The following is a 13,395-nucleotide window of genomic DNA, read 5'->3' as shown; positions in this document are numbered from 1 at the left end:
GCTTGCTAAGGTTACGTTGGGGTAAGGGTTAAGGTTAGGGTTAGGGCTAGATCACTGTGACTATGTCAACCAAATCACGTTTTCCTTTATTGAGTAAACATGCTGTTTCTAAGACATATTCTCCAGTCCACAAGTTGAACCTGACCTTCAAAATGCAATAGGTATCTCTTTCTGTGGGCCGTTAGAGTTGTAGGGTCTACTAGCCTCGGTTTGCTCAAAGTGGGGGGTCCGCCCAGTTATTGCTGGGAGTCTGTAGTTATATAAAAAAATACATAACAAAAAAAGTGCATTTCATTTTTTAAAATCAATATTACTAACAACAGATTAAACAACTTTAAGCCAAGGGATCCATTAAATAAGTGTAAAGTGTGTAATACAATATAATGTAATAAGCTGCAGTAACAAAACATATCTCTTCCCCTTGAATTGCAGGTAATTAGCATGACAACTGCTAAATGTTCTCTCCGATGCCAAGAGGTGGGCCTTATAAATGTTCTTTCTCCGGGCCAGAGACTTGGTTCGTACAGACATGTACTGAAGACGTCATAGTACAACTCCTTGTAGGCTATTTTTATCGCACTCAAGTGGTGTTCTGATTATGAAGGGGATCCCTGATGAATTTGCCAACACGAAAGGTGTCCCCGGACGCAAAAACTTTGAGAACCCTATAGTAAACTATTAGAATAGGAGCATATATAAATATTGTAATTGGAACCTGAGAATGTAATTTTTTTTTAGCATTCCTGGTATGGTTCACTGACTGATAAGACGTGGAAGAACACTATCATTTGAGGCATTTACAATAAACAAGTGTTTGTTGTTGTTTGAATCCAAGATTGCCCCTTTAAAAAAGCATGTGATTCATTTAGCAAATGATCAAGTCCCAAATAGCACCCTCTTTCCTACAGTAAATAGTGCACTACTTTTGACCAGAGCCCCAGTGAAAAGTAGTGCACCATAAAGGGAATATTTTGTAATTTGGGATGCAGACAATGTCCTCTGAGGTCTCTGCATGCATCTGAGCTCTCAGCACCAGTAGGCCTATGCAAAACACATGGAAACTCTGGTTCTGGGTGGATGCAAACTAGTAAGCTACACTCAGATGGAAGGAAAAGCATGACATTACAGTAAATGAGCACATTCAAAATGTTTATTCCCATTGAGTATTATAATACATAGGGCGTAATAAGTAATGTGACAAGTATTGATGCAAACTTTTATCAGAGACAGTTTAATTGAAAAATCTAAAACAATACATTTCTTAGAATTTGTAGACAACTGGTCAAGATTAAGTGCAATGTCAATCAAAGCATTTAAGCGACTTGTTTGTCTTTAATCACAAGGTTATTTTATCCCTGAATGGGAGAGCAAAGATGCTGCTGTAAGTGGTGGTAGAGGTCCAGTAGGAGGCACTCTTTCCTCTGGTCCAAAAAAATGATCCCAATTCCCCAGGGCAGTGATTGGGACATTGCCATGTGTAGGGTGCTGTCTTTTGGATGGACGTTAAATGTGTGTCCTGACTCTCTGTGTTCACTAAAGATCCCATGGCACTTGTAAGAGTAGGGGTGTTAACCCCGATGTCCAATCTGGCCCTCGTACCATCATTGCCACCTAAATATCCCCAGCTTCCAATTGTCTCATTTCATTCCGACCTTCTCTCCCCTGTAACTATTCCCCAGGTCACTGTTGTAAATGAGAATGTGTTTTCAGTCAACCAGGTAAAATACAAGTAAAATATGTTTTTACAATGGCTGCATTCGTATTGTGTCGTGTGTGCCACATTAAATAACCAAATATTGTTGAATGTTGCAGATTGAAATGCCATAAATAGAGCTGATGTGAACCGTTATTCTACATGTCAGAGAGGCACGTGTGTTCTACATTGCATATTTCTATCTGAAAGTTCCAAAACGTTGTGTCCTGCTGAACACACCTACTGGAACTGAGGAATGGTTAGAGGCAAATCAGAAACCTAACCTTCATGATTGACAGGGGAGATGACCAATGGGGCTGAGTTTTTACCATCATCACTAACACTGGGGCTGAGGAATGGATAGAGCCTTTCAGTGAAGGAGTATCCAGTAAAAGAATAGATATGAGCCTTGGCCTCCACATCGTAAAAGGACACTAACCCTTCCTCATAATCCACAAACACCCCAACCTTCTGGGGTTTCTCCCCCAGGGAGAGGAGAATGGAGGGGGATGCAAGGGCCCGGTACTCTTCCCCTCCTCTGAGCCTAATGGTCCAGTAGCCGTTCTCTGGGGTCGAAGTTATCATCCCCTTCCGGTTGACGGACCCTCTGACCAAGCCCAGATCCCAGTAGGTCTTGTCCCCCACCTGTGAAGACCAAAAATAGGATTAGTGCTAGGGCTAGAGTTAGGGTTAAGTTTAGGCTTAGGTTTAGTGTTGGGTAGTGAACTATGTGTAGTTCAACAAGTAATCAAACCAAATTTGCAGTAGCTTGGTGGTAGTTGAACTAAATTTAAATCTAGGTAGTGTTTTCAGTAATTAATAACTTTTTGCCATGTAGCGGTGTAGCTAACTACTGGAACTACACCAGTGGCGGTTGGTGCCGTTTAAGATAAGGGAGGACGGTAATTTTAGTTATGAGCGTGGTCTTATTTCTATTACAGCATATTGGATGACTGTCATTCATATTCCACTTACCCAGCTCAATGTATAGTTTTAGGCTACTACATGATAACCGAAATATCTCTACACCCATCATGAAGTTGCTACAACCTAGCCTATGAATGAAACTTTACAAAGTGGACAGACTGACACATTCAATACCGCCTTGCACACTCTTGCCTTCATCTAGCTGATCTAGGGTGTAATCATTATCATTACTCTGTGCTCTGACCTCTTTCTCCCCTCTCTCTCCAGATGAAATCTCGCGTCTTGTGACGGCTGGCCGCCCAACAACCTGCCCGCTCGACCCTATCCCCTCCTCTCTTCTCCAGACCATTTCCGGAGACCTTCTCCCTTACCTCACCTTGCTCATCAACTCATCCCTGACCGCTGGCTACGTCCCTTCCGTCTTCAAGAGAGCGAGAGTTGCACCCCTTCTGAAAAACCTACACTCGATCCCTCCGATGTCAACAACTACAGACCAGTATCCCTTCTTTCTTTTCTCTCCAAAACTCTTGAACGTGCCGTCCTTGGCCAGCTCTCCCGCTATCTCTCTCAGAATGACCTTCTTGATCCAAATCAGTCAGGTTTCAAGACTAGTCATTCAACTGAGACTGCTCTTCTCTGTATCACGGAGGCGCTCCGCACTGCTAAAGCTAACTCTCTCTCCTCTGCTCTCATCCTTCTAGACCTATCGGCTGCCTTCGATACTGTGAACCATCAGATCCTCCTCTCCACCCTCTCCGAGTTGGGCATCTCCGGCGCGGCCCACGCTTGGATTGCGTCCTACCTGACAGGTCGCTCCTACCAGGTGGCGTGGCGAGAATCTGTCTCCTCACCACGCGCTCTCACCACTGGTGTCCCCCAGGGCTCTGTTCTAGGCCCTCTCCTATTCTCGCTATACACCAAGTCACTTGGCTCTGTCATAACCTCACATGGTCTCTCCTATCATTGCTATGCAGACGACACACAATTAGTCTTCTCCTTTCCCCCTTCTGATGACCAGGTGGCGAATCGCATCTCTGCATGTCTGGCAGACATATCAGTGTGGATGACGGATCACCACCTCAAGCTGAACCTCGGCAAGACGGAGCTGCTCTTCCTCCCGGGGAAGGACTGCCCGTTCCATGATCTCGCCATCACAGTTGACAACTCCATTGTGTCCTCCTCCCAGAGCGCTAAGAACCTTGGCGTGATCCTGGACAACACCCTGTCATTCTCAACTAACATCAAGGCGGTGACCCGTTCCTGTAGGTTCATGCTCTACAACATCCGCAGAGTACGACCCTGCCTCACACAGGAAGCGGCGCAGGTCCTAATCCAGGCACTTGTCATCTCCCGTCTGGATTACTGCAACTCGCTGTTGGCTGGGCTCCCTGCCTGTGCCATTAAACCCCTACAACTCATCCAGAACGCTGCAGCCCGTCTGGTGTTCAACCTTCCCAAGTTCTCTCACGTCACCCCGCTCCTCCGCTCTCTCCACTGGCTTCCAGTTGAAGCTCGCATCCGCTACAAGACCATGGTGCTTGCCTACGGAGCTGTGAGGGGAACGGCACCTCAGTACCTCCAGGCTCTGATCAGGCCCTACACCCAAACAAGGGCACTGCGTTCATCCACCTCTGGCCTGCTCGCCTCCCTACCACTGAGGAAGTACAGTTCCCGCTCAGCCCAGTCAAAACTGTTCGCTGCTCTGGCTCCCCAATGGTGGAACACACTCCCTCACGACGCCAGGACAGCGGAGTCAATCACCACCTTCCGGAGACACCTGAAACCCCACCTCTTTAAGGAATACCTAGGATAGGATAAAGTAATCCTTCTCACCCCCCCCCCCTTAAAAGATTTAGATGCACTATTGTAAAGTGGCTGTTCCACTGGATGTCATAAGGTGAATGCACCAATTTGTAAGTCGCTCTGGATAAGAGCGTCTGCTAAATGACTTAAATGTAAATGTAAATGATTACTCCAACAGTTGCAAACAAGAGTTTCTATTGGACAAATTCAGGCATGTTTATCCGTGTTTCGTTCTGTTTGCTTCCGCTTAAGAAATGTTTTTCAACAGAATCTGTGGAATAAATACCCCCCTGATCACACGCAAACAGTTCGCTTTCATAGCAGCCACATACAGACAGCATGATCCCTTTAATCATTGTATAATTCCTTTTTGCATCTACACACTTTCCTCCTCTCACCTTTTCCCCTCGCCTATGGACTTCAGTGTTCAATACATCAGCTGTCTGTGACCAGGCAAAAAAAACTTTCCAAGGCAAACTTTCATAACAGCTAACGCTACAAACATATTAGCTAACGTCAAGTAAACATAGCTACTAGAACTAACGCGTTAGTAAACCTGCTACAATCGTGCAGTGCGGTGTACAGTTAGCAATCAGTTTAGCAGTCATACCGGGGAGCCCCGCTGGCAATAAATTAATAAAAACAAAAGTTTACCTTGACTTGGAAGAGTTCCACGAGCCTCCTAGGTTTTGTATTGAAGTCAATGTATCCTAGAAGAGGCCGGAAACTAGCTGTCCTCCGACTACACCATTGTGCTATCCTACAGAGTGCTGTTGAGGCTACTATAGACCTTCAAATACAGTGTATTTTTATAAATTATTTGTTGGTATGTGAAAATATTTAGAGTAGTTTTATCTAAAAAGGATTACTTTTATTTTTCACTATTTTTATTTTTATGAAATTCACTGAGGAGGATGGTCCTCCCCTTCCTTCTCTGAGGAGCCTCCACTGAACTACACCCTACTTTTTTGTAAAAATAAATGAAAATATGGGTGAAGTAGGTGTAACAGTATAGACTTTACGTCCGTCCCCTCGCCCCGATCTGGGCGCGACCCAGGGACGCTCTGCACACGTCCGCTAACTAGCTAGCCATTTCACATCGGCTACATAGGCAAGAATGTCAGACATGCCAAATTATCACTTCAAACTGTTTTTTTGTTTAGTAGGCTGACTCCAGTGTAATCTGTTCTTGCAATTTGTAGTCTATGATGTTTCAGATTTAGATATGATAGTTTAGATGCAGTGAACTACTTATTCAAAGTAACTTTATTTAACTAAACTATATTTTTCATAATGGTAGCTTTAGGGTAGCTTAACTTCTTCTATTGTGAAGTAATTGGTAGCTTGGTAAACTACATCTTCAGAGTAGCTTCCCCAACACAGGGTTTAGGCAAAGAAAAACTGCAGAAACTGATCTAATATCAGTGGAAGTTAGGATTCGCCCAATGTTTGTCTACCTGAACCTCAAAGTAGAACCTCCCAATGGAGAAACCTCTCTTCCCCAAGATACAAAGCACCGGGTCGAAGCGCTGGGGGTTGTCAGGGAGAATCTGCAACATGTCACCGCGCCGTGCCTGCTTGCAGTCAGAGGACAGGACGATGTTGGGGTGTGCGGTGTCTGGGTCCAAAGTCACGTCCACTGTTGAGATACAGAGAGCATGGAAATCCTCGTAAATGCTTTATGAAGTGTTATATTGCCTTTTAGAAGCAGTCATACCACCTCAGAGTTGCAGGCATGGAGCAGTATGAAGATAGTGAGAATGATGAAGAGGGTGAGAGTCATTATGAAAATAGTAATAGGGAAATTATACCTGCATACTTCTGGATCCTCTTAAATTCTGCGGCACAATAGAAAATGAAATATTCTCAGTTGTTACAGGAATACATTACCAGAACTACATATTACTCTCATCATGAAAGTAACATGCAGTATAATATTATAGCCATGTGCTTGATTAGTATAATTTCCCACTTCGTTGATACTGTATCTGTGCATATGCATAGGTTTTCCGCAAGTCCTAAAAAAAGCAGAATGCGTTTAATTTACCTCTCTCTTTCAGGGTCTCTAACTCATTCTTAAGTGTGTCCTCTAGTTGAGATAGAGCTCTCCTCACATTCCCCACACACATGTCAGAGTCAACACTGATCTCAGACCAGTCCTTGGTGGGTGGAGTGGTGCACAGCGATGGCAAACTCTAAGACAGGACAAAAAAAAGAAACACGTCCATCTTTCTGGAGAATGATGTCTTGTCTTGTGATTGTTTAGTCGGCCTATTGCAGGGTTCCCAATCTTGCATCCCGGGGGCCAAATTCTGCCTGTGTAGGATTTTATTTGGTCACCCAAGTTTTCGGAGGATTTGATTTGATAAAAATGTTCATTTGTTGTACCTAAAATACTGTAATTCACCAGGAAATCAGCTCCAAGTGATTGCAATGAAGTGAATATCTCCTCAAATATTCCCACACATAAATAGAGAGACATTATGTGATCGTATACCAATGTAATCAATGTCATCAAGGTTTGAAATTATTATGTTTTTGTCAAGTGCTATGTCTGTTTGGGCTTCTTGCAGTCAATTTACAATATACAAATGATTTATAGTTATGTTCCGGTCCCCCGACCACCGTGACTGAATGTAGTTGGGGACCCATGGTCTATTGATTAGTCAAGTCTTAAAATCAATGTATAAGTTCACTTGTCCATATTGACCAGATAGAGGGACACTAACCTGTAAGAGGTGGAGGTGGTCCTCAGTGATTGATAGCTCCTCCAGCTCAGTGCTTCTCCTCTGTAACTCAGTGATTTCCTGCTCCAGCTCTTTGACGAGCCCTTCAGCTCGCCTCTCTGCTGCTGACTGCTTCTCCTCGATCCCCTCATTGAGCTCGGCCTGGCTTCTCTCGATGGATTTCACCAGAGCGGTGAAGATCTGTGCACCATCTTCCATCTCTTTCTTAGAAGTTATCTAAATGAAATACATTTCGAAAAAAGTTGGACTGAGACTTGAACCCTGTGCAGTGGTGAGAAAAGTACCCAATTGTCATACTTGAGTAAAAGTAAAGATACCTTAATAGAAAATGATTGAAGTAAAATGGAAAGTCACCCAGTACAATTCTACAAGGCTTTGGTTTGAAATATAATTAAGTATCAAAAGTAAATGTAATTGCTAAAATATACTTAATTTACTGAAGTGGGCTAAATCAGGGTCACACAGAGTGTTTCTTAGTAGTTTTAAACAAATCTATTTTGGAACAAAAGTATACACCTCACACACATGGTTATGGGCTTACAAAAAAGAAGACACCTGTACCATGTGAGATATAGAGTTGAAATGTATTCAAGTTTGAGTTTGCATCCCAATATTACACTTTATATACATCACAGAACACTGAAAAATAGCACAACTGTGTGAAATAGAAACATCGTATTTTCGGCAGGATCTTTAAAATAATGTTTATTAATTATGAAATTATGAAAACTATTAATAACATTCCACCCATGAGTCCACTAGGTCATCTGACTGCAGGAAAGACTATGCATCAAAAGTAAACTTATACATCATTTTAAATTCCTTTATATGTAGCAAACCAAATGGCACCATTTTTATTTTATTTGTTATTTATTTTTTATGGATAACCAGGGGCTATCTCCAACACTCAGACATCATTTACAAATGAAGCGTTGGTGTTTGGTGAGTCCGCCAGATCAGGCAGTAGAGATGACCAGGGATGTTCTCTTGATTGGTATGTGAATTTGACCATGTTTCTGTCCTGCTAAGCATTCAAAATGTAACGAGTGCTTTTGGGTGCCGGGAAAAATGTATCGAGTAAAAAGTATCATCTTTCCTTTGGGAATGTAAAAGTAAAAGTTGTAAAAAAATATATAAAAAAATAGTCATGTTTTTACTTAAGTATTTTATACCACTGACCCTATGTTACCCCACAAAGACAGAAATGCTCAGCTTACAACTACATAATATAGGGTTGCACCTTTTAGTTTAAATACATTTGGACAATAATTCAACCCTGCCGTATTGATCGCGCATCCATCTGTGATTGTTTGCAGAACTTACCCTACTGAGTTCCATTGAATGTTTGATCTCCTCCACCTTATTCTGTCTGACCTGGATCATCAGCTGAACTCCTGACTCCATCTTCTTTATCTGAGCCTACAGAAAGAAGGACAGGCAAACCATCTAAGAAGAAGGTGTAGTAGTACTAGTTTGGAAGTAATTGTTGCAATTCTGGGTGAAGATCTGGGTCAAGATGAGCTGGCAGGAGTAGATTTTTCCAAACTGGGGTTAAACCCAATGTCAGAGTTTGGGCCCTATTGATTCTAGTCCTTTAAAAAAAAAAGGGAAAAAAAGAAATTGATCACGAAAAAGTTAATCACTATTGTGTATCAACATTCATCCCCCAATGCCTACAGTACCTTCTTTTCCCCACACTCCTCCTCTATAGCAACTGTGTGGTGAGTCTTGTGGCACGTCTCGGTGCAGAACTGACAGACACACATCTGGTCGGTCTTACAGAACGACTCCAGGAGCTTCTCGTGCTTCTTACACATCCTGTCTTCCAACTTCTCCACAGGGTCAATCAGTTTGTGGACCTTCAGCGTAGCAACTCTCTTGTGAGGCTCCAGGTGAGGCTCGCAGTAAGAGGTCAGACACACCAAGCAGGACTTGAGGGCCTTGATCGTCCCTCCGGTACAGACATCGCAGGCCACCTCACCAGGCTTAGCCACAGTTAGGTTTGAGACGCCAACTTGAATCCTCTTGAATTGATCGGTGATTTCTTTGAATGCAACGTTGATGCTAATTTGGGGCCTAACTGTGAAGGTATTCCCACAGGTTGGGCACTTACAGCCATAACTGATCTTCCAGAGCCCTCTGATACAGGCCATGCAGAAGGTGTGGCCACATGGGGTCGTGACTGGGTCAGTGAACACATCCAGACAGACAGAACACTGGAACTGATTCTCTGATAACAGACTAGTAGGGGAAGCCATCCCTGGAGAGAAAAGAGGAACATATAGTGTACGTCGCAAACTACTTCCTATGTAGTGCACTACTTATGACCAGAGCCCTAGGAAATAGGGAGACATTTAGGACACAGACAGTTTGACATTATACAGTCCATAATGATCACTGAGAGAGGAAGTCAGTGTTGAGTGGACGACCAATGACTATACTGAACAAAAATATCAACGCAACATGTAGGCAAGTGTTTGTTCCATGTTTCATGAGCTGAAATTAAAGATACCAGAAATGTGACATACGCACAAAAAGCGTATTTCTCTCCAATTGTATGCACAAATTTGTTTATATCCCTGTTAGTGAGCATTTCTCCTTTGCCAAGATAATCCATCCACCTGACAGGTGTGTCATAACAAGAAGCTGATTCAACAGCATGATCATTACACAGATGCACCTTGTGCTGGGATCAATAAAATGCCACTCTAAAATGTGCAGTTTTGTCACACAACACAATGCCAAAGACTGCAGGAATTTCCACCAGAGCTGTTACCAAATAATTTAATGTTACTCTTTCTACCTTAAGCAGTCTCCAATGTTGCTTTAGAGAATTTAGCAGTACGTCCAACTGGCCTCACAACTGCTGACCACGTGTAACTACATCACCCCAGAACCTATTTCTGTCTGTAAATAAAGACCTTTTGTGGGGGGATTTTTTTTCTTTCTTATTGGCTGTGCCCCTGCCCAGCCTTGTGAAATCCATAGATGAGAGCTTAATTCATTCATGTCCATTGATTTCGTTGTATGAACTGTAAGTCAGTAAAATAATTGAAATTGTTGCATTGTTGCTTTTATATTTTTGTTCAGTATATTTCTCACCTTTGAAATAGTATAACGTGACAGTGCCTTTTTAATGTCATACTGTACAGCACCAGTCAAAAGTTTGGACACAGCTACTCATTCAAGGGGTTTTCTTTATTTGTACTATTTTCTATATTGTAAAATAACAGTGAAGACATCACAACTGTTGAATAACACATATGGAATCATGTAGTAACCAAAAAAGTGATAAATAAATCTAAATATAAAATATATTTGAGATTCTTCAAAGTAGCCGCCCTTTGCCTCGATAACAGCTTTGCACACTCTTGGCATTCTCTCAACCAGCTTCATGAGGTAGTCAGTTGTGTTGTGACAAGGTAGGGGTGGTATACAGAAAATAGCCCTATTTGGTAAAAGACCAAGACCACATTATGGCAAGAACATCTCAAATAAACAAAGAGAAATGACAGTTCATCATTACTTTAAGACATGAAGGTCAGTCAATCTGGGACATTTTAAGAACTTTGAAAGTTTCTTCAAGTGCAGTCGCAAAAACCATCAAGCGCTATGATGTAACTGGCTCTCATGAGGACCGCCCCAGGAAAGGAAGACCCAGAGTTGCCTCTGCTGCAAAGGGTACGTTCATTAGAGTTACCAGCCTCAGAAATTGCATCCCAAATAAATGCTTCACAGAGTTCAAGTAATAGACACATCTCAACATCAACTGTTCAGAGGAGACTGTGTGAATCAGGCCTTCATGGTCGAATTTGTACAAAGGAACCACTACTAAGGGACACCAATAAGAAGAGACTTGCTTGGGCCAATCAACATGAGATATAAGAAACATGAGCATTGGACATTAGACCGGTCGGAAATCTGTCCTTTGGTCTGGTCCAAATTTGAGATTTTTTGTTCCAACCACCGTGTCTTTGTGAGATGCAGAGTAGGTGAATGGATGATCTCAGCATGTGTGGTTCTCACTGTGAAGCATGGAGGAGGAGGTGTGATGGTGTGGGGGTGTTTTGCTGGTGAAACTGACAGGGATTTATTTAGAATTTAAGGCACACTTGACCAGCATGGCTACCACAGCATTCTGCATCAATACGCCATCACATCTGGTTTGCGCTTAGTGGGACTATCATTTGTTTTTCAACAGGACAATGACCCAACACACCTCCAGGCTGTGTAAGGGCTATTTGACCAAGAAATAGAGTGATGGAGTGGTGCATCAGATGACCTGGCTTCCACAATCACCCGACCTCAACCCAATTGAGATGGTTTGGGATGAGTTGGACCACAGAGTAAAGGAAAAGCAGCCAACAAGGGCTCAGCATATGTGGGAACTCCTTCAATACTGTTGGGATAGCATTCCTCATGAATCTGGTTGAGAGAATGCCAAGAGTGTGCAAAGCTGTCATCAAGGCAAAGGGTGACTACTTTGAAGAATCTAAAATCTAAAATATATTTTGATTTGTTTAACACATTTTTGGTTACTACAAATTCCATATGTGTTATTTCATAGTTTTGATGTCTTCACTATTATTCTACAATGTAGAAAATAGTAAAAATAAAGAAAAACCCTTGAATGAGTAGGTGTGTCCAAACTTTTGACTGGTACGGTATGTCTTCTCTGACACATAATGACAGTTCAAGCATATAACTACTGTCCCTCCAATAGATCATACAGTCCCTTGCACTGTAGCTGTCAACATAACAGTATCTGTTACACTGTCAATTTTTCTTGAATGTTAAATATCGATACTTACTCTTCATTGTGTTGGGTACCTACTTCAGCTCTCTGCAGTTAGCAGCAGCCAGCCCTGAAGATCTCTTCTAACGCATACCGGGACAGGTGACTTGTGAGTGTGGCAGGTAGACTTTGTAAGGCTAGCTGTAAATCAGGTAAATGTCATAAGGTATCAATGCAGTTATTCACAGGTCAGTTAACCCCTCCCGTTCATGTGCCTCAGTGGTGCATGTCTGTCTGTCTCTCTCTCTGTTTAAAACCTGCCTTAATGCGATAGCATTCACCACAAAACACAATCGTGGTTATTTGTTTTGCGTAGACGCATTCACTTTACAATGCAATGACTTATTTGTGTGTGTGTGTGTGTGTGTGCGTGTGTGTGTGTGTGTGTGTGTGTGTGTGTGTGTGTGTGTGTGTGTGTGTGTGTGTGTGTGTGTGTGTGTGTGTGTGTGTGTGTGTGTGTGTGTGTGTGTGTGTTAGGGGCGTCCCTATTCAGTCCATGTGGCAACGTTTTCCAGCCATGATGACTCACCTAAATGGGCATCTGACCACCTGACATGTGGAATGCTGCATTACCAAATTAAAGCTGAACAAACATAGGCACGCACATACACACACAAACAACCAAGCAGGGAGGTCAGAGTAACATAACACTGACAAACTGAAGTTCATTACAGTAACACAATTGCAAAACTCTAGGCACTAATGAATCATAAATCAAATGATAAGTACAATAGTCCAAGGTGTGTTCACTAACTAGGCTATGGGTGTGACTATGAGGTCATGTGGAATCAGTGTGACTGTGTTATGACTCGACAGCAGCACCTGAGCTGCCTGCATCTATTAAGTCCCTCCCACTCCAGCTCTTACTGACAAATGGGAACTCAGACAACCCAGGCAATTGGATCTCTTTCAATATCAATACTAGCATATTATTTAGAATGACTGAAGAGAGCTGCTCATCTCAACAGCAACCTCGAGGGGGTAGTATCAATATATCTGTGTCTGTCAGGGCTGGTTCCTCCATACCCTCTTGTTCATTTCCTGATCTGAGTATCCCATCCTCAATCCAACCAGGGCCTTCTCTCAATTAGATTTGATCAACTCCTGCGTCCTCCCTAATGTGTCCTCCCTCGCCTTCTTTTATTTAAAAAGGTCAAAGGTAATCGAGGAGAAGCGGCGAGAAGAGGGAACGTGGTCGAAAATGTGCTTGTATGAAACAAGAAGCTCCTTCTCCATTCGTGCATCATGAAGCAAATTATGTTTACAGGCGTGAATCCCAAAATAAATGTGTAAAGTGATAAAAACAAATTAAGATAGTTGTGCAAGACATTTTATGAATAAAAGAATAGAGTGCCTTCAGAAGGTATTCACACCTCTTGACTTTTTCCATATTTTGTTGTGTTACAACCTGAATTTAAAATGGATGTAAT

The 13,395-nt window shown here is 42.5% G+C and overlaps 1 protein-coding gene across 1 annotated transcript; it reads right to left on the bottom strand.

The window, feature by feature from the left end:
* Positions 1-1,132: 1,132 nt before the first annotated feature.
* LOC118392175 (E3 ubiquitin-protein ligase TRIM39-like) lies at positions 1,133-12,386 on the bottom strand. The gene is made up of 8 exons (XM_035783879.2): positions 11,982-12,386; positions 8,853-9,430; positions 8,494-8,589; positions 7,153-7,386; positions 6,471-6,618; positions 6,235-6,261; positions 5,881-6,062; positions 1,133-2,338 (listed from the first exon to the last, which is right to left on the bottom strand). Exons 1-8 carry the CDS (start codon positions 11,986-11,988, stop codon positions 1,973-1,975), a joined length of 1,638 nt encoding a protein of 545 aa, XP_035639772.1. The 5' UTR covers positions 11,989-12,386; the 3' UTR covers positions 1,133-1,972.
* Between the last annotated feature and the right edge of the window lie 1,009 nt (positions 12,387-13,395).

This window comes from Oncorhynchus keta, chromosome 13, assembly GCF_023373465.1.
Source record: "Oncorhynchus keta strain PuntledgeMale-10-30-2019 chromosome 13, Oket_V2, whole genome shotgun sequence".
NCBI lineage: Eukaryota > Metazoa > Chordata > Actinopteri > Salmoniformes > Salmonidae > Oncorhynchus > Oncorhynchus keta.
The sequence above is the reverse complement of the archived record's forward strand: the minus strand, read 5'-3'. Positions and strand labels throughout refer to the sequence as shown.